This window comes from Pseudophryne corroboree, chromosome 2 (genome assembly GCF_028390025.1).
Source record: "Pseudophryne corroboree isolate aPseCor3 chromosome 2, aPseCor3.hap2, whole genome shotgun sequence".
Lineage (NCBI taxonomy): Eukaryota > Metazoa > Chordata > Amphibia > Anura > Myobatrachidae > Pseudophryne > Pseudophryne corroboree.
Genome location: NC_086445.1, coordinates 213,381,386 through 213,402,662, shown reverse-complemented (window position 1 = coordinate 213,402,662; position 21,277 = coordinate 213,381,386). Strand labels below are relative to the sequence as shown.

Here is a 21,277-nt window from a genome sequence, read left to right as displayed (position 1 = left end):
TCAATAGCTGCAGATCAGCGCTGAATCTATACAGCTCCCAGCTGTCTCCTATACGTCTCAGTCACACTCCCGACTTTTATGTTATTTTGTTCCCCCACATACAAAACCGAATGTGACATTTTCACAACAAGAGAGGAGGGTTGTAGCCATTTATTACATGTTTACATCAGGTGCTGAATGTGTAAAGCACCAAGTGAATGGTGAATGATACATTGTTACATACAGCAGTTAGTAAAGAAGTAGGCGGGGAGTCCTTCAAGCTAAACCTTTCATAAATGTTCATTCTGTTGATCCTTAGGCAAAACACAAACCCTCTAGTTGTCAATTTAACCCCACATGGATTAAAATGAAGTAAATCCAGACTCAATACACGGCAATGGGATAAACTTCCTAAATGGCACATCTGTTTCTCTAATAGTAATCATTCCACACCACCCAGTCTAATGATATAATTACAGCCAGTGATGTGCCTGTATACGTCAGTATATCCCACAGACCAGGAAACCAGTGAGCCGGTGGCAGTGATGTATTTGATGTGTGAGAAAGCGCCCAGCAATCTGCTTCCTTACGTGGGATAAGTGATGGTGGCATGTGATATCTGCCATACCTGTGGTATGAAGCAGCGGCTTTATTCTCCATTGTTGCTATATGCCTGTGGTAGAAGGTGGAAGATTTAAGAGACTGATATATGCATACGTATATCGCTGTTACGATTTCTATTTCTCCACTGACCAACAGCAGTGATGACGTTCCTTTGGTACATCCTAATTAATGTAAAAAAAAGAAGCACTTAATCATGTGGGGATTTGTCACTTGAAGTGGACCCTCCTGTGCACAGTGACTAAAAGCATGACACTCACTTTGTGCATCATGGATCTGTAATTTCACTTGTTATTATGGACTGAATATATAGGGCTTATTTAACGAGCCACTTTTGATTTTCAGTGTGTGTCTGTGTGTGTGTGTGTGTGTGTGTGTGTGTGTGTGTGTGTGTGTGTGTGTGGTGGTGGTGGGGGGGGGGGTGTTATGTGATTTCAAGATTTCAAGTGGCAAGTTTTCAAAAAGGAAAGAAAAAAAAAAAAAATCAGGAATTTTCATGAATAACAGTTCATGAAATAAACCACACTGACTATGTTACATATTGTTTGGTGTGAAATACAGAGCCTTAGAGGTAGATGCATCAAGCCTCCTAACGTGCAAGTGGAGAAGTTGCCCATGGCACCCAATCAGCTTTCCATCCAGCAATTTTCTCCAGGAGGGACAGAATGCCCTGCTTCTAGACTTTTACTTTATGATTGCGGCCACCTGCTTTGAACAGGTTAATGGATAAGAAAGGTGTTTCAATACAGGTGATGGCAATAATAAATTAAGAGGAAGGTCCAGGAGCAGAGTATTCTGTCCCTCCTGGAGAGGGTCTTGATGGGAAGTATGTGGTATGCCGAATCTGATTGGTTGCTATGGGCATCTTCTCCACACTTTAGAATGTGTGATACATCTCCCCTTTAGCTTTACTTTGCATATAAGATATAAGACAAGGCAGGTTCAAGGAGTCCAGACATAGGAATTAATGTAGCCTGTGCCTAATGGGCCCTACACACTTACCGATCCGCCGCCGAAGTTTCTTCACTCCCCCCGTCACCCGGCTCCATAGCACTGCATGCTAATATGGACAATCTCGCCCATATTGGCCTGCATGCATAAGTGACGGGGCACCAACGATTAACGAGCGCGGGGCCACGCATCGTTAATCATTGGTGCCTACACACTGCACGATATGAACGAGTTCTCGTTCATTAATGAATGAGAATGTTCATATCGTGCATTTTATCTGCCAGTGTGTAGGGCCCTTAAAAGTGCTCAATATTTTAGCCAGAAAGTTGCTTATATTTAACCACTTAACTGACGATTTTTTTTTTTTTTTTTTCAAAGACCACTCAGAAACTGTCAGGTTTTTTTTAATGAGTGAATTAGGTTAAGAATGTGTATTTAATCTTATCCAAAATGATTTTATTTAAAAAAAAAAAAATCAAAAAAATTTATATCTGGAAAAAATAGGTTTTTTTCCCCCCTAACATCAGAAGGCACCATCAGAACATTGGTAACATAGGAAACATTGGGACCATCGCGACTTTGATTTGAATATCCTGGGCAGCCACCAGGTACACAATGGCGGCTTGGGGGAAGGGGCAAATTTACACTTCCCCAGCGACTGCTATTGTCTGTAGCCGCTGGGTGGGGGGTCCTGCCGTGCTGACCAATCAGCAATGATCAGCAGAACGGCATACACTGGGGGAGGGTGCGGGGAGACAGAGGGACCGGAGAGCTGCAGCTGCTGGAAGTTTCTCTTCCCTGCAGTTGCACACACTGTCTATCAGACTGGTCGCATCCTGTGTGAACAGGTCAGATAAAGCACTTGCTGGTGTGGTCGCATCTGATGCCACCATGCCAGTAAAGTGGTTAAGAGCTCCACCTATCCCCTAAAATAAAAGGATAGTGACAAAGAAACAGCTGGGCTCTAATGAGTTACAAAGCTGAAGCCTGGTGCCAGCAGATATACAAGTCAGTTTGCCAATTATTATTGGTGTCAATATCAAACGTATTGTGCTGTGCATATACAACTGCTGTACTCATTGGGGATTTGGGTCACATGAAAAGCCATAGAGCTTGTAAACAAAACCAGTTTTCTAGCCAAAGAACAACTATTTCCAAAAACTTGGAGCTACAAAGTGTAGTATTAAAAAATGTAAGATAATGCTGAACCTAGAACTGAATTTTATTTCATTATTGTTTTGTTGATTATTGGGCAGAACAAACAGAAGAGGAAGAGGTATGTTGTCAGATGCCATGAAAACTAGCATGAGAAAGCCCTTTCCAGCACAACTCCAATACTACTCTGGTGCTTTGTGACTGCACTGTCACCTGTCAAACACTTGTGACAAGGGCAACATTTGCAAATACGTTTAAAGATCTGGAAAACAACAACAACAGCAGCAAACATCAATGGAAACCAAAGGGCACATGGTAAACAGCACAGATGGCTATTGTTGCTACACTGGGTAATCTGAACATACAGCAGCACCTGATAACTGTACATCAAAGATACTATTCAAACATCAATCTGTAAACAACATGGGGTCTATGTACTAAGCCTTGGAGAGAGATAAAGTGGATGGAGATAAACTGCCAGCAAATCAGCTCCTCATTTTAATACATAGACCTCATGGACTCATACTGCACAGATTTACATAAGCACGCCCATAACTATCTGAAGACCTGTCGGCATACATACTGCTAAATGTTTACAATACCATGACCAGATTTATTGCCTCTTATGAGCTTTCTAGAAGATGCAATAATACGATTAAGCTGGCCATACACCTAAAGATTTATTGTCAGATCTGGCTGGTTGAAATTAAAATCTGGTAATGTATGGGAGCAAGTGACAATTGACCATGTAAAACTGACAAAAACGGTTGTTCACACAAATTGGTTAAATCAAATGGATTTAACCAATTTGTCTAACCATTTTTGTCCGTTTTCCAGCGATTGGGAGCAAATGGTCGATTGTAATTTGCTCCCATACATTGGATCTGACAATAAATCTTTAGTTGTATGGCCAGCTTAATCTGGGTACACAGTGTACAATGATCTTTCAGACTATCTGAGGATCTGACAGATGATTGTACACGGTGTATACATATACAGTACCATCTCCTTTTAGCTCAGCTAAATCAGTCTGTATGCCTAGTTTATAGATGCCCATACACCTAAAGATGATCTTCCAATCTGGCTGGTTGGAACGAAAATCTAGTAATGGTCCATGGATCGGAGCAAATGACAGTTGACCATTTGAAATGGTCAACTGTCATTTGCTCCCAACCATTACCAGATTTCCGTTCCAACCAGCGAAATCTTTAGGCGTATCGGCACCTTTATACTGGGACACTATGTTTCCTTCAGATCAATGGGAGAGATAAATGGAAGAATGGATCTGAAGAAACAATTACATAGTGTGTACACTTCACTGTCGGAACTATTCCTCACTGAGACAAACCAAGAGTTCCACTGGTCTGAGGAAAAACAATTGCATAGTGTGTACCCAGCTTTATTCACAGATGGGTTAAGAATTGGTAACCCTTTAATTCTCTGACAACTTTAAATTAAAACACATATGGATATTTGGGCATTTATTAGTTAATAATTTGTAGAACATTCCTCCTATTAGGGGGACAGGCACAGAAAGCTGATGCAAAGGATCCAGTTTTGATCATAGCACAAGAAATAACTTTTTCATTTCGCAAACACTCCTTTGCCAGATCTATTTAGCCCTTTACAAATAAAAAAATAAAAATAAAAACCACTAACAAAAGGCAAAACCAAGGAATGGAGACATATTTACTATTCTACTTTACTTTAAATTAATCAGAAGTCAGGTTATGGGAGTTGCATACCTGTGTGCCTCTGTGCAATGGCTGTTGGTTTTAGATACAGTTTGATAGAGACTTGCGGTCTTGTAAGTGCTGCTAATGTCACATGTGTACCTTGCTTTATCTTCATGCACTTGCCTATTGGGGTGTTTTAATGTTATGTATATGTGCGTGTTGTTTCTTCGTTGTGTTTTTTCTTTTATGCAAAATTATTAAGAAAACAAAACAAAGAAAACACGACTCAAAAAAAGAAGTTCAGTAGAGACCACTTCTGCTTTCTAGAGGAACCACACAACAGTCACTGTTGTTACCTTCTGAAAGCAAGAACTCATGGTATATGTACAGTACTGCTGGTATATGGTAAATAATACGGATACCAGAAGTCACTGTGGAGTTGTGACTATAGTAAAGCAGGAAGCTATAGGCCAAGCACTTTTATACCGGACACAGAAATCCAAGGGGACTTTAAATATCTTTAATAATTAACACTGAAAAGATATCATGGCAGTACGGATGGTGTAATGGTTAGCATTACTGCCTCACAGCACTGAGGTCATGGGTTCGATTCCCACCATGGCCCAACTGTGTGGAGTTTGTATATTCTCCCCGTACTTGCGTGGGTTTCCTCCGGGTACTCCGGTTTCCTCCCACAATCCAAAAATATACTGGTAGGTTAATTGGATCCCAATAAAAAATTAACCCTAGCGTGAATGTGTGTGTGTGTGTGTGTGTATATGTGGTAGGGAATATAGATTGTAAGCTCCACTGGGGCAGGGACTGATGTGCATGGCCAAATATTCTCTGTAAAAGCGCTGCGGAATATGTGTGCGCTATATAAATAACTGGTAATAATAATAATAATATCATAACTGTTTATGCTGATATTAGTTGCTTGCATCTATACATAAGCCAACAGCACGTTTTATACAAGGATTATATGACGCCTTGAATATCTTTCAGATACCTGTTCCTGCTCTATATCTGCATATAACAACAGACAATTATACTAGAGATGGCCATCGACCATTGATAGTTGCCAAATATTGATGGCTAACTATCGATGGCCAATGGTTTTGCCATCAATGACAGAGAGAAAATGGTTCTCTGCCATCGATATCTGAGTGCAACCAATTTTTTCCCCCTTCGTTTAACCCCGCTCCTCGCTAAGCCTTGCCCCCATTTTTTTAATTGGCCTGCGGCGTGGCCACCGGTGGCCATTGAGTGGGGCAAACCATCAATGGTTCACCATAGATGGTGTATGCGCCATCGATGGTTAACACTGATGTCACCATCGATGGGCAGCCCACTGATGGCCATCCCTAAATTATACTGGATTTCCATAAAAACAATATAGAAACACAACCTGTCTGAAACTCCCAATAAAAACTAAATCATCCCCTTACTGTCAGAACAGCGATCACTGATATCCCTCATGCACATCAAAACAATTGTCAGTCTCTACAACCAAGATTTACAACATTAATCACTGAAGGAAAAGCAATGCAATTTCACATCATTTTATTCAATTAATCTCATGAGTCACCCCAAGGTGAAACCTCCCCCACCCCAAAAAAATAAATAAAATAAAAACAAAAAAACAAGTGTCCTGTATTTCCTGCCAAAAATCATGTAAAATCTCCTCAAACAGCTCAACCCATTATACTCTATGATGGAGATGAATTGACAGAAGTTGACGCTAGGCGATTAAATTGTAGAATTTGTGCGATTAGGGGAGATCAACATAACACAAACCTATTAAAGATCGGTTGTGTAAGTACACAGGAAACAATGCGTTCTGAAGCGAGCAATCTCTGTTCCTATATTAATCTCAAGAGATCGCAGCGACTAAGAATCGCCTGTGTAGCCATCAACTACCAATAAGTGAAAAGACATTCAAATACTTATTATAAAAAAACAATTTGTCAGATACACAAAGCCCCCTTTAATACACAAATATAGTCTCCAGACTCGTCCAGTGTCACAACATATATATATATTGTGTATAAATAGTCACAGATTTGGCGTGTTCACACTTGGTGTTTGCTACTTAAGGTAAGCATGATTGGTACACTGTTAATCCTCATGAAAATGCAGAAATAAAGGCACTGAACCGTTGATGTATACAACTGCCGCCTTTGCCGTTTATCTCATACTTGGAGTGCCGCACCTGTGACTGATTAAAAAAAAAAAATATATATATATATATATATATATATATATACACACATATACACACATACACACACAGTGCTGTTATCCTGAATCTGGAACAGCTCTGACCTGCACATTACAAATAAACACAAAATGCCCTAGCACAGGAAATACCACCATCAAAGCAGTGACAGAAAGGTAATAAAACACAGGTCTGCTCCTTACATGGAAGCCTCATTAAGAAGCAGCTTCAGTTGAGAGCATTATTTAAAATGTGTACAGAACACACCCCTGCCTCACAGGGAGGGGACTGAATGGAGTTGTTTTCCTTTTCTATAGATTCATAACTAAGAGTAATTGGATTTTTACCATGAAGACATTTTTTCAAAAATACAAAAAATAAAATAAAATAAAAAAGATATATACCAATGTTTATACACGGATGGCAAAGAAGACTGAGACGGGGGGAGGCAGTGGGCACATATACATTGCAATTTTGTACCACTTTGCAGGAAAGTGAAAATAGATGATTGTGTAGGAAATGCAGCGATCAGAAAGATCGGAAAAGGGTGAAGGAAACACATATATCTAGATAGATAGATAGATAGATAGATAGATAGATAGATAGATAGATAGTGTAAAGCAGTTATGCTATGCAAAGATGGGGCATGCAAGGGTTGTTGCAGCAGCAGCAGCAGCATAAGTGACAGCAGATGACAGGCACAAGTGCTGAGCCCGGGCTGAGCGGGCGTTCCTATCACCCACCTTGCTTTGGATACACAAGCGCCTCTTCTCTCTGCACTTGAGCGATGATACAGCTGCTTTCCATCTAACACTTGCACGGATCCAGTGCTGAGCTCTCGTCTCTCCCAGATCGGATCCGCAGCTCTCCGCCCAGCCGGTGGCAAATCCTCGATTCTCCCCCTCTCACTGTCGCTGCAATCCTCCTCCCTGTAATCTGCTACGGAGATGCCGCTTGCAGCCGAAAATAGCGCTAGAGTAAATAGATATACATGCATGCATGCAGAGGCAGGTCCCAGCCCAAATCTCAGAACTGGTTCAACATGGAGAATCCAGACTGAGAGAAGCAAAACAACAGAGGAAATGGGACATCGGCGGTTTCAAGGCCCCCCCCAATACTATAGATAAACAACCTCCCCGGTTCGGCCTCTCCTGCACGGCCACCTTCTCCGGAGCTGCACCCGGGGGCCCCGGCTTGGCTGGCAATTAAAGTCTATGATCTTCAGAGGCGGGAAAATAAAAGATTTCGTGGAAATGGAGCTTTGTTTTCCTAGAGCAGGGCAGTGTGATCGGGGAGCCTGGAAACCGCAGCAGGCTGTGATTGGCTGGCAGGGCTGGGGGCAGTATAAAAAGGGAGGTATTCTACTCTGCAGTGTTTATCCAGCTACATTCCAGTGCATGGGCTGCTGCTGCTCTGTGTGTAGCATCACCAGGGGCTGCTGCTGGGTGCATGTCAGCTGGTGCAGCATGCATACTATATAAGCGGGGGCTGGCATGTAGGATTGGGTAGGGGGAGTGTGTCATATGGTTTGGTCACCTTTAGAGAATGGAGGGGAAAGATAAAAGCAGGGGCTCAGTTAGTGTTGGCAAGTGCAGGGTTAAAAGTGATGTACAGTATATGGGAGGTCCAAGGGACAGAGGAGGGGAGGTGACCTGGAGAGAGCAAAAGACTGAAGCACAGATGGATTGTTTGTACTCTTTGCATGAAATCTTTCAGCTGGAAGCCGTATACAGCTGGCAGGATAAGTAGATTTTCTTCCTGTTCAGCTTGGTGTTGTAGCTGTACAGTAGCTCTCCCTTATGCTGCCCCTATCCTTTCTTCCCTTCACTCTTTCTGTTCAACCTGATTGCTAAACTGTTGTCTGTGTCCTTTCCTATCCTATCTGCTGGTTCCCCCCTCACAAGTTAAAGCTACTGTATACTGCGTTTCTCCCTTTGTTTCCAGCAATATCCGCAGCATTCCTCCTGATTATTAAACGGTTCCCCAGTCAGTTTTTCCCCCATTCACTGTACAAGCATACACTGTTATTCTCCTATTTTCACTATAATAGCAATTACAGTATGTTTTAGACATTGCACATAACATTTACATGTAGGTTTGTCACAGACAGGTATATTGCAGACCCTTATTTTCTTATTGCTTTTCTATTTTCCCATTTCTCCTAATTTTTCCTTGCATGTCTGTTATTTGTATCCTGTTATTTCTTTGAGGGTTTTTTATGGTTATTTGTTGCCCCTGCTCTTGTGCCCTGTCCCCACTTTTAAATATATTTCTTGTTACTTTCATTGAGACTTTGCTTATTGGTTACATTTGTCCTAGAATGTCCCAGTTTCTTGGCCAACCCTGTGTGTGTGTTTGTGTGTGTTCTTTTTCCATCCACCATTTCAGGTCCTCTTTAGCAATGTGGTTTTTCTTTTCCTTTCTAAGCCATATTGTTGAAGTTCCAAATACAATCAAAGAGTTCTGGTTAGGATTGGCCATTGACGATCAATGATTTGTAATTATTGATAGTTTATGGCTGATTTAATAGTTGTCGAGGTTGAAAAAAAGGCAATTTGCTTAACGAGTTCGACCTATATTTTGATCTACCACTATGCATGGATTTACTTTCACTGCCCCCAATACTGCCATACTTTATTATTACAGGCATCCAAGGAATAATAATAATAATAATAAAGTATCTGTGCCATTGATGGCAAAAGTATGTTGAATATTTTTGCCATCAATGGGTGGGAACCAGAAGGTTTCCCTCCATCAATGGCACAGCACAAATGAATATATATATATTTTCTCTGACGTCCTAGTGGATGCTGGGAACTCCGTAAGGACCATGGGGAATAGCAGGCTCCGAAGGAGGCTGGGCACTCTAGAAAGTTTTATGACTACCTGGTGTGCACTGGCTCCTCCCACTATGACCCTCCTCCAAGCCTCAGTTAGATCTTGTGCCCGGCCGAGGTTGGATGCACACTAGGGGCTCTCCTGAGCCCTTAGAAAGAAAGTATAGATTTAGGTTTTTTATTTTCAGTGAGACCTGCTGGCAACAGGCTCACTGCAGCGAGGGACTAAGGGGAGAAGAAGCGAACTCGCCTGCTTGCAGCCGGATTGGGCTTCTTAGGCTACTGGACACCATTAGCTCCAGAGGGATCGACCGCAGGCCCAGTCCTTGGTGTTCAGTCCCGGAGCCGCGCCGCCGTCCCCCTTACAGAGCCAGAAGCAAAAAGAGGTCCGGAAAAACAGCGGCAGAAGACATCAGTCTTCACCAAGGTAGCGCACAGCACTGCAGCTGTGCGCCATTGCTCCTCATACACACTTCACACTCCGGTCACTGAGGGTGCAGGGCGCTTGGGGGGGGGGGGGGGGCAATAAAAACACCTTGGCTGTCAAAAATACCACAATATATAGCCCCAGAGGCTATATATGTGGTAAATACCACTGCCAGAATCCAGAAAAAAAGCAGGAGAATAGGCCGCAGAAAAGGGGCGGAGCTATCTCCCTCAGACACACTGGCGCCATTTTCTCTTCACAGTGCAACTGGAAGAAAGCTCCCCAGGCTCTCCCCTGTAGTTTTCAGGCTCAAAGGGTAAAAAAGAGAGGGGGGGCACTAAATTTAGGCGCAATATTGTATATACAAGCAGCTATGGGGGAAAATTCACTCAGTTATAGTGTTAATCCCCTCATTATATAGCGCTCTGGTGTGTGCTGGCATACTCTCTCTCTGTCTCCCCAAAGGGCTTTGTGGGTCCTGTCCTCAGTCAGAGCATTCCCTGTGTGTGTGCGGTGTGTCGGTACAGCTGTGTCGACATGTTTGAGGAGGAGGCTTATATAGTGACGGAGCAGATGCCGATAAATGTGATGTCGCCCCCTGTGGGGCCGACACCAGAGTGGATGGTTAGGTAAAAGGTATTAACCGACAGTGTCAACTCCTTACATAAAAGGGTGGATGACGTAACAGCTGTGGGACAGCCGGCTTCTCAGCCCGTGTCTGCCCAGGCGTCTCAAAGGCCATCAGGGGCTCAAAAACGCCCGCTCATTCAGATGGCAGACACAGATGTCGACACGGAGTCTGACTCCAGTGTCGACAAGGTTGAGACATATACACAATCCACTAGGAACATCCGTGACTTGATCCCGGCAATAAAAATAATGTGTTACACATTTCTGACATTAACCTCTAAAAATGGGGTTTTTATGTTTGGGGAGAAAAAGCAGGCAGTGTTTTGTTCCCCCATCAGATGAATGAATGAAGTGTGTGAAAAGCGTGGGTTCCCCCTGATAAGAAACTGGTAATTTCTAAAAAGTTACTGATGGCGTACCTTTTCCCGCCAGAGGATAAGTTACGCTGGGAGATATCCCCTAGGGTGGGTAAGGCGCTCACACGGTTGTCAAAATAGGTGGCACTGCCGTTTTAGGAACGGCCACTTTGAAGGTACCTGTTGATAAAAAGCAGGAGGCTATCCTGAAGTCTGTATTTACACACTCAGGTACTAAGAAAGGGGGTTTATTCTGAATTGTTCGCCCGTATGGCGCAATGCAGCCCGTCCACTACAAATACCAGAGTAAAAATCACCAATTTTACAAGAACAATATATGATACACAATAAAAGATGGTATCTGTCTATGTACAGGGCGCATATGAAATGTTTATAGCATGGAATACATCCCTGTTATAGTTGAGAAGATGGTATATCCTTCTTATAACAGCTTGATGGTCTCCCTGATTTCTCCTTCCTCCTCTCGTAGAGTCATACACAGATCCCAATGTTCATAAAAAACAGAATTAAAGAGAAAGATGTGTAGAACAGTTTTTCACCAATAAGTTATTTCCACAACCTAAGGAGACAAAAGGGCGTACCCCACTCACACAGAAACAAGTGAGTGGAAACCCATAAAGGTATCTTTTGACCAAAAGTATATTCTTTCAGAGTATTGGAGTTTAAATTTCGGGAGCGTACCCAAGACTCACAATAGTTGAATAACGAGAAATCACATAAGGGTATCTTTCAAATCTTTTGTTCTGTCAGATGCGTACCCCAACTTACACAATTTGCAGTTGGCACATGTATATAAAGGTATCTTTTAAATTTTCTACCACCGAGGAAAAAATGCGTACCACAACTCACTGGATCTGGAGATGTTCTAATCCTATCATGGTATCTTTACCCACGGTCTCAGGAAATTATTCAATGCAGGAAACACGAAGAAAACAATGGAAGGGTTCCTCTTTGTTTGGTTAAAACGAAGGGTTTATTTCCCAAAAGCATTAAAAAGTCAAAGACATTCTTCTTAAAAAGACAAATGCCGGAATACAGGTGGCAAAAAATTAAAAATTAAAAAATAAAAATGAATCCAATTCTGGTTGTCCCAGGCTACTCACAGTACTATTCGTTCAACGCGTTTCGGTCTTTAGCAGGACCTTTATCAAGAACTGTGTGTACTGTGGGGAGTCTGGATATTTATACTACAAACATCCAATAGGTGAGCAGCAGGAAATCGCATCATTAATTGGTTACATAATTTCATATCTTTAACACATCAACAAATTATATAAATATTCAAACAGAGTGAACCTCCATTATAAAGAACACTATTCTAAATATGCTGTGTGAATTATGTGGCCCCAAAAGGCTTTATTAAACCTCTTTTTGTTTCTCTAAAATCACTGATCGTAGTGAATTGCTAGACACAGGAAGAAACAAAAAGAGCAAGAGGAATGCATATGAATGGGCATTCATCACGGAATTTAACCAACAACACAGGGAAATAGAAAACATTCTAAGGAAACATTGGGACCTAGTGAGGAAGGACCCGGTTATTGGACCCTTGGTCCCCCTCAAACCCACCCACATCTACAGGAAAGCCCCAAATTTAAAAAATAAGTTGGTTTCCAGCATGTTACCGTCCATCAAAACCACATCTAGGATAGCCTCAAAAGGCTTCTATAGATGTGGAAATTGCATTGGGTGCAGATCTATCAAAAGTGAAGGGAAAAATAAAATTGAAAATATTGAAATAAATGGAAAGAATCATGCCATCAAGGACTTTATAACATGCGACAGTAAAAATGTTATTTACGCTATCAAGTGCAGCTGTAATCTATTTTATATAGGGCGCACCAGCAGGGCACTAAAAGTTCTGGTGAGCATGTTAGAAATATAAAAAAGGGATTACCTACCCATTCGCTTTCTGCCCACTTCCAGGCCAAACACAATTGCTCCATTACGGATGCAATAGGGTTTTATGGGATTAGACATGTCCAAGGAAATAAACGTAATAAAGATCTAGCTTCACAACTTGCAAAAGCAGAGATGCAATACATTTTCACATATGGGACTTTGAATCCTCACGGTTTAAACTGTGATTTTGAGTTAAAATGGTTTTTGTAAAGAATTAATGACATTTTTTAATTGTACTCGTTTTGGGAAAAAATACGTGTGATTGCTTAAGAATAACATCTACTTATGTATTATGAATATTAATATCTGTTTATACACTTTGTTCAATCACTTAGACAAACTACATTGAAGTCCAATACCACTATGTTATTGAACTACGTTTCCCATGATCCCTCTGAGAAAGGCTCGTCCATGCGGAACGTCACTTCCGGTCACCGCACAGACACGGAACGAGTATGAGGGGACAATGGAGGATACATTAAACGGCCGCCATCTGACTTCCGGCGGATCTCCGTATAAGGACATAAGAGTCCCATAAAGAAACTACATCCCCCACAAATCCTAGCGGGACCCTTTGATCGTGGACAAAAACGGACTGTAATGCCTGCAATACCAAACGCATAGCTCAGACATCTAAAGCTCTTTGGTCCATTATGTTTTTCAGTCACGTTTTCTATAAGATTATCTTCTCTTTTTAAGCATTGGGATTTACAATATCCGGCGGAACTCCTTATATGGGTATGGAGTTCAGCTTGTTTTCCTACATTTCCCATGATCCTTAGCGGTTTATATGTTAATGGTTTAAATAAAGCCTTTTGTGGCCACATAATTCACACAGCATATTTAGAATAGTGTTCTTTATAATGGAGGTTCACTCTGTTTGAATATTTATATAATGTGTTGATGTGTTAAAGATATGAAATTATGTAACCAATTAATGATGCGATTTCCTGCTGCTCACCTATTGGATGTTTGTAGTATAAATATCCAGACTCCCCACAGTACACACAGTTCTTGATAAAGGTCCTGCTAAAGACCGAAACGCGTTGAACGAATAGTACTGTGAGTAGCCTGGGACAACCAGAATTGGATTCATTTTTAATTTTTAATGTTTTGCCACCTGTATTCCGGCATTTGTCTTTTTAAGAAGAATGTCTTTGACTTTTTAATGCTTTTGGGAAATAAACCCTTCGTTTTAACCAAACAAAGAGGAACCCTTCGATTGTTTTCTTCGTGTTTCCTGCATTGAATAATTTCCTGAGACCGTGGGTAAAGATACCATGATAGGATTAGAACATCTCCAGATCCAGTGAGTTGTGGTACGCATTTTTTCCTCGGTGGTAGAAAATTTAAAAGATACCTTTATATACATGTGCCAACTGCAAATTGTGTAAGTTGGGGTACGCATCTGACAGAACAAAAGATTTGAAAGATACCCTTATGTGATTTCTCGTTATTCAACTATTGTGAGTCTTGGGTACGCTCCCGAAATTTAAACTCCAATACTCTGAAAGAATATACTTTTGGTCAAAAGATACCTTTATGGGTTTCCACTCACTTGTTTCTGTGTGAGTGGGGTACGCCCTTTTGTCTCCTTAGGTTGTGGAAATAACTTATTGGTGAAAAACTGTTCTACACATCTTTCTCTTTAATTCTGTTTTTTATGAACATTGGGATCTGTGTATGACTCTACGAGAGGAGGAAGGAGAAATCAGGGAGACCATCAAGCTGTTATAAGAAGGATATACCATCTTCTCAACTATAACAGGGATGTATTCCATGCTATAAACATTTCATATGCGCCCTGTACATAGACAGATACCATCTTTTATTGTGTAACACTCAGGTACTAGACTGAAACCTGCAGAGCGTGCTGCTGCAGCGTGGTCGGTGACCCTGTCAAACATACTAGTTTGCTAACATGAGAACATATTAAAGACGTCGTCTTATATATGAGGGATGCACAGAGGGATATTTTGCCGGCTGGCATCCAAAATGAATGTAACGTCCATTCTGTCAGGAGGGTATTAGAGACCTGTCCCTGGACAGGTGATGCTGACCTTAAAAGGCACATAGAGATTCTGCCTTATAAGGGTGAGGAATTATTTGGGGATGGTCTCTGGGACCTCGTATCCGCAGCAACAGCTGGGAAGAAATATTTTTTCCTCACAGACTAAGAAAGCACTGTATTATCAGGTACAGTCCTTTCGGCTTCAGAAAAGCAAGCGGGTCAAAGGCGCTTCCTTTCTGTACAAAGACAAGGGAAGAGGGAAAAAGCTGCACCAGTCAGCCTGTTCCCAGAATCATAATTCTTCTCTCGCTTCCTCTGAGTCCACAGCATGACGCGGGGGCTCCACAGGTGTAGCCAGGTACGGTGGGGGGCCGTCTCAAAAGTTTCAGCGATCAGTGGGCTCGCTCACAGGTGGATCCCTGTTTCATTCAAGTAGTATTTCAGGGGTACAAGCTGGAATTCGAGATGTCTTCCCCCCCGCCGTTTCCTCAAATATGCCTTGCCGACAACGCCCTCAGGCAGGGAGGCTGTGCTAGAGGCAATTAATAAGCTGTATTCCCAGCAGGTAATACTTAAGGTGCCCCTACTTCAACAAGGACGGGGTTACTATTCCACACGGTTGGGGTACCGAAACCGCATGGTTCGGTGTGACCCTTCTTTATATTTAAAATCCTTGAACACATGCATAAAAAATTCAAGTTCAAGATGGAATCGCTCAGGGCGGTTATTGCAAGCCTGGACGAGGGGGATTACATGGTATCCCGGGACATCAAGGATGCTTACCTGCATGTCCCTATTTACTATCCTCGTCAGGAGTACCTCAGATTTGTGGTACAGGATTACCATTACCAAGTCCAGACTCTGCCGTTTGGACTGTACATGGCACCGAGGGTGTTACCAAGGTAATGGCCGGAATGATGATACTCCTTCGAAAAAGGGGAGTTTTAATTATCCCGTACTTGGACAATCTCCTTATAAGGGCGAGGTCCAAGGAGCAGTTGCTAGTCGGGGTAGCACTATTTTGGAAAGTGCTACAACAGCACGGTTGGACTCTAAACAGTCCAGAGTCACAGCTGGTTCCTACGACACGTCTACTGTTCCTGGGGATGGTTCTGGACACAGACCAGAAATAAGTGTTTCTCCCGGTGGAGAAAGCCAAGGAGCTGTCATCTCTAGTCAGAGACCTCCTGAAGCCAAAACAGTTATCGGTGCATCATTGCACGCGAGTCCTGGGAAAAATGTTAGCTTCCTACGAAGCAATCCCATTCGGCAGGTTCCCTGCAAGAACTTTTCAGGGGGACCTGTTAGACAAGTGGTCCGGGTCGCATCTTCAGATGCATTAGGCTGATAACCCTGTCTCCAAGGACCAGGGTATCTCTACTGTAGTGGCTGCAGAGTGCCCATCTTCAAGAGGGCCGCAGGTTCGACATACAGGACTAGGTCCTAGTGACCATGGATGCCAGCCTTTGAGGCTGGGGGGCAGTCACACAGGGAAGAAACTTCCAGGGACTTTGGTCAAGTCAGGTGACTTCCCAACATAAAATTCTGGAACAGAGGGCCATTTACAATGCCCTGAGTCAGGCAAGGCCTCTGCTTCAAAACCAGCCGGTCCTGATCCAATCAGGCAACATCACGGCAGTCGCCCATGTAAACCAACAGGGCGGCACAAGAAGCAGGATGGCGATGGCAGAAGCCACAAGGATTCTCCGATGGGCGGAAAATCATGTGTTAGCACTGTCAGCAGTGTTCATTCCCGGAGTGGACAACTGGGAAGCAGATCTTCTCAGCAGACACGACTTCCACCCGAGAGTGTGGGGACTTCATCCAGAAGTCTTCCAAAGAATTGTACACCATTGGGAAAGGCCACAGGTGGACATGAAGGCGTCCCGCCTCAACAAAAAGCTATAAAAGATATTGCGCCAGGTCAAGGGACCTTCAGGCGATAGCTGTGGACGCTCTGGTAACACCGTGGATGTACCAGTCGTTTTATGTGTTCCCCCCTCTGCCTCTCATACCAAAGGTACTGAGAATAATAAGGCGAGGAGTAAGAACGATACTCGTGGTTCCGGATTGGCCAAGAAGAGCCTGGTACCCAGAACTTCAAGAAAATGTATCAGAGGACCCATGGCCTCTGCCGCTCAGACAGGACCTGCTGCAGCAGGGGCCCTGTCTGTTCCAAGACTTACCGCGGCTACGTTTTCATGGCATGGCGGTTGAACGCCGGATCCTAAAGGAAAAGGGCATTCCGGAGGAAGTCATTCCTACGCTGATTCAAGCCAGGAAAGATGTAACTGCAAAACATTATCACCGCATATGGCGGAAATATGTTGCTTGGTGTGAGGCCAAAAAAGGCCCCAACAGAGGAATTTCAACTAGGTCGATTTCTGCATTTCCTACAAGCAGGAGTGTCTATGGGCCTAAAATTAGGCTCCATTAAGATACAGATCTCGGCTCTGTCGATTTTCTTCCAGAAAGCATTAGCTTCAGTACCTGAAGTTCAGACATTGTAAAAGGAGTGCTGCATATTCAGCCCCCGGTTGTGCCTCCAGTGGCACCTTGGGATCTCAACGTGGTGTTGAGTTTCTTAAAATCACATTGGTTTGAACCACTAAAAACCGTGGATCTAAAATATCTCACGTTGAAAGTGGTCATGTTATTGGCCTTGGTTTCGGCCAGGCGTGTATCAGAATTGGCGGCTTTGTCATATAAAAGTCCTTATCTGATTTTCCATATGGATAGGGCAGAATTGAGGACTCGTCCCCAGTTTCTCCCTAAGGTGGTATCAGCTTTTCACTTGAACCAACCTATTGTGGTGCCGGCGGCTACTGGGGACTTGGAGGATTCCAAGTTACTGGACGTAGTCAGGGCCTTGAAAAATTATGTTTCCAGGACGGCTAGAGTCAGAAAAATTGACTCGCTATTTATCCTGTATGCACCCAACAGGCTTGGTGCTCCTGCTTCTAAGCAGACTATCGCTCGCTGGATCTGTGACACGATTCAGCAGGCGCATTCTGCGGCTGGACTGCCGCATCTTAAATCAGTGAAAGCCCATTCCACAGGGAAGGTGGGCTCATCTTGGGCGGCTGCCCGAGGGGTCTCGGCTTTACAACTTTGCCGAGCTGTTACTTGGTCAGGGGCAAACACGTTTGCAAAATTCTACAAAATTGATACCCTGGCTGAGGAGGACCTGGAGTTCTCTCATTCGGTGCTGCAGAGTCACCCGCACTCTCCCGCCCGTTTGGGAGCTTTGGTATAATCCCCATGGTCCTTACGGAGTTCCCAGCATCCACTAGGACGTCAGAGAAAATAAGATTTTACTCACCGGTAAATCTATTTCTCGTAGTCCGTAGTGGATGCTGGGCGCCCATCCCAAGTGCGGATTGTCTGCAATACTTGTATATAGTTATTGCCTAACTAAAGGGTTATTGTTGAGCCATCTGTTGAGAGGCTCAGTTATATTCATACTGTTAACTGGGTATAGTATCACGAGTTATACGGTGTGATTGGTGTGGCTGGTATGAGTCTTACCCGGGATTCAAAATCCTTCCTTATTATGTCAGCTCGTCCGGGCACAGTGTCCTAACTGAGGCTTGGAGGAGGGTCATAGTGGGAGGAGCCAGTGCACACCAGGTAGTCATAAATCTTTCTAGAGTGCCCAGCCTCCTTCGGAGCCCGCTATTCCCCATGGTCCTTACGGAGTTCCCAGCATCCACTACGGACTACGAGAAATAGATTTACCGGTGAGTAAAATCTTATTTTTTCCCCCATGTGCCAGGACACAGTTAGCTCTGCCCCTGACACCTGCAAAGCCCCACCCCCAGGCTCTAATTGGCTGTGGCCAGTCACTGGAAGAACAGGGTTGACATCTGTGTATGAAACCATCGATGGTTTCCCATGTCATAGTTGATCACCAGCCATGGTCACTCACAGCTTCACCATCGATGGTGAGCAGACCGATGGCTATCCTGAGTTCTGGTCATTGGCAATTGATGGTTTTCCAAACATCGATGCTTATGAGGCGCTTGCTCATTGATGGGCAGTAGCTGGTGGTATAATCTCGATGGCTGTGACCAATGGTGAAATATAAATGCTTTCTGCTCACTGACAACAAATGTGAGGGACACTCCCCAGCAATCGTGTTTGATGATGGTTTTAATCAGGGGAGGCCATCAATTGTCAGCTCTACAATTAACCTCCCACTCCTCAGTTCAGCAGCCATCTCTCCCCTCCACCGTGTGGTCTTCAGTATGCGGCCGGCCGGGATCGCAGCGATCAGCATACCTGCACCGGCATCCCGACCGCTGGCATGCTGGCACATATTCTCCCTCTTGTGGGTCCACGACCCCCCTGGAGGGAGAATAAATAGCGTGGTGTGCCCGCAAGGGGCTCATTAGCTCTTGCCCAGCTGTTGGTATGCTGGTGGTCGTGATCCTGGCACCGGCCACTCATACTACACCCCCTCCACCACCCTGGCATCAGGTTTATGGTCAGACAGATTTAATCACCCATTCCCCCTTCTTAAACCGCGATCACCTAATCCTTTCCATTAATAAGCCTACGCTATATAGGTGGGCAGCATGGATGGTGTAATGGTTACCACTACCGTCTCGCAGCACTGAGGTCATGGGTTCGATTCCTAACATGGGCTTAACTGTGTGGAGTTTGTATATTCTCCCCATGCTTGCGTGAGTTTCATCCCACAATCCAAAAATATAGCGGTAGGTTAATTGGCTCTCAACAAAATTAACCCTAGCGTGCGTGTACATGTGGTAGAGAATATAGATTGTGAGCTCCAATAGAGGGTGTACTGCTGTGAATGGCCAAATATTCTCTGTAAAGTGCAGCGGAATATGTGTGTGCTATATAAATAATAATAATAAATACATATGTACATACACACACATACATTCCCTCTACATAGGCACATCTATCTATCTATCGCCCTCACTCACTGACTGACGCATCACTAATTCTCTTACTTCCCGATATGTTAGGAAAATTAAATTTAACATAGGTATTCTGCAGGTGGAAAACTATGTAATTCGAATTTTAAAAATACTCCACTAAGGGGATGAAAAGGGGGTTGACATAATGACATCATTACCGATGCGTGGCTTGCGTTGTGTGAACGATAACGCCCAAACAATCAGATCAAAATTTGGATTACATCTCCAGTGTGTAGAATGTAATAAACTACAAAAATGGTCCTGTCACTTTTCACCGTATCTGCTACGGGTGCTCCTCTGGTACTGCCAAGAACCATGGATTTTTATTTATTTACATCAAGACGTCTCAAATTTACAGTTCTATAGATTTACCAAATTTTTTGCATTTCTATTTACAATCGTGAAAATTAGAAACTCCCGTGCAAGGAATGGGTAGAACAGCTAGTATGTGTGTGTATATATATATATATATATATATATATATATATAATTGAACCAATATATAACAGTATATACGTATGTGCGTACGGACATTCCACCCACACATACACATATGGGGGGATCATTCAGGTGCGGTTGCACTGGAGGCCATCGGCGCAAAGTGCTGATTTTTTGGGGTACTTTGTGAATGCGCAGGACCCATTCTGTGCATGCATGAATGGGTCCTGGGCATAGAACGCAGGCCAACATCAGATAGTCATACCATTGGGGGTGGCTACGGGCTCCGTTTGTAAAAATTGAGGCGTATTGTTGCCGTTTATGGGGTAGGAAGAGGCCAGAGATCTCCTGGCCTCTTGTCAGGCGGATTGTGCATGTAATAGACGTCTCCTTCTGCATTAACTTACAGTGCTATCACTGCTACTTCCAAGGACACAGCAGTGATAGCACCTCTAACCCCACCTGAATGGCTTCCATGTATCCATACCTCGTGTTGCATGAAAGGAGAGAAGGTTAGCAAGGATGGAAGAGGTCCCAGTGGCCTTTACAAAACTTATATGGTTAAGGCATTGACACCCACTAAGTGGCATCTCTAACAAAGTTTTTGTACCGCATATACACACATTCCTATATGCATACACCCCAACATACTGTACATGTACCTATGTGTGTGCATGCAGGCACACATATACATGGACACCTGGATGTTTGCATGTATCCACACACGTACATGTGTGCATCTACCTATGGACACACCTACTGTACTTACAGGTTTGATATGGTGCATATAGGTATGTTTGTTTGTATGGGTTGGCACATAGGTGTGGGTCAGTTTGTGTGTGGATGTATATTTGTACATGGTTACATCGGTACATAGATAGTATTATAAATGTTAGGCGTACTTGCCTACTTTATTTTTCTCCTCTGTGGGAGCAGCAGGTCACTTTGGGGGGCGGGGCTGGACTGTCATGTCATTAGCCCCCAAGCAAGAGAAATGCCCGCGATTCGCAGGTCTGTAAGTAGGGGTGGGCTAAAAAGATGCAATTTGCATCTTTAGCCCTGTCCCCTTTCCACCGCTGATGTGTTTTCAGTTATTTTATCTCTGTTGC

General features: G+C 43.4%; 1 protein-coding gene and 1 pseudogene across 1 annotated transcript in view; one reads left to right on the top strand and one right to left on the bottom strand.

The window, feature by feature from the left end:
- Window positions 1-7,913, bottom strand: part of CTDSP2 (CTD small phosphatase 2) — a 78,833-nt gene extending 70,920 nt beyond the window's left edge. The window contains exon 1 of the mRNA XM_063952296.1: window positions 7,344-7,913. Coding sequence (XP_063808366.1) covers window positions 7,344-7,407 — 64 coding nt within the window. The 5' untranslated portion in view covers window positions 7,408-7,913. The remainder of the gene's footprint in view (window positions 1-7,343) is intronic.
- A 12,745-nt stretch (window positions 7,914-20,658) lies between these two features.
- On the top strand, window positions 20,659-20,776 carry LOC135054293 (U6atac minor spliceosomal RNA; annotated as a pseudogene).
- The last annotated feature ends 501 nt before the right edge of the window (window positions 20,777-21,277 follow it).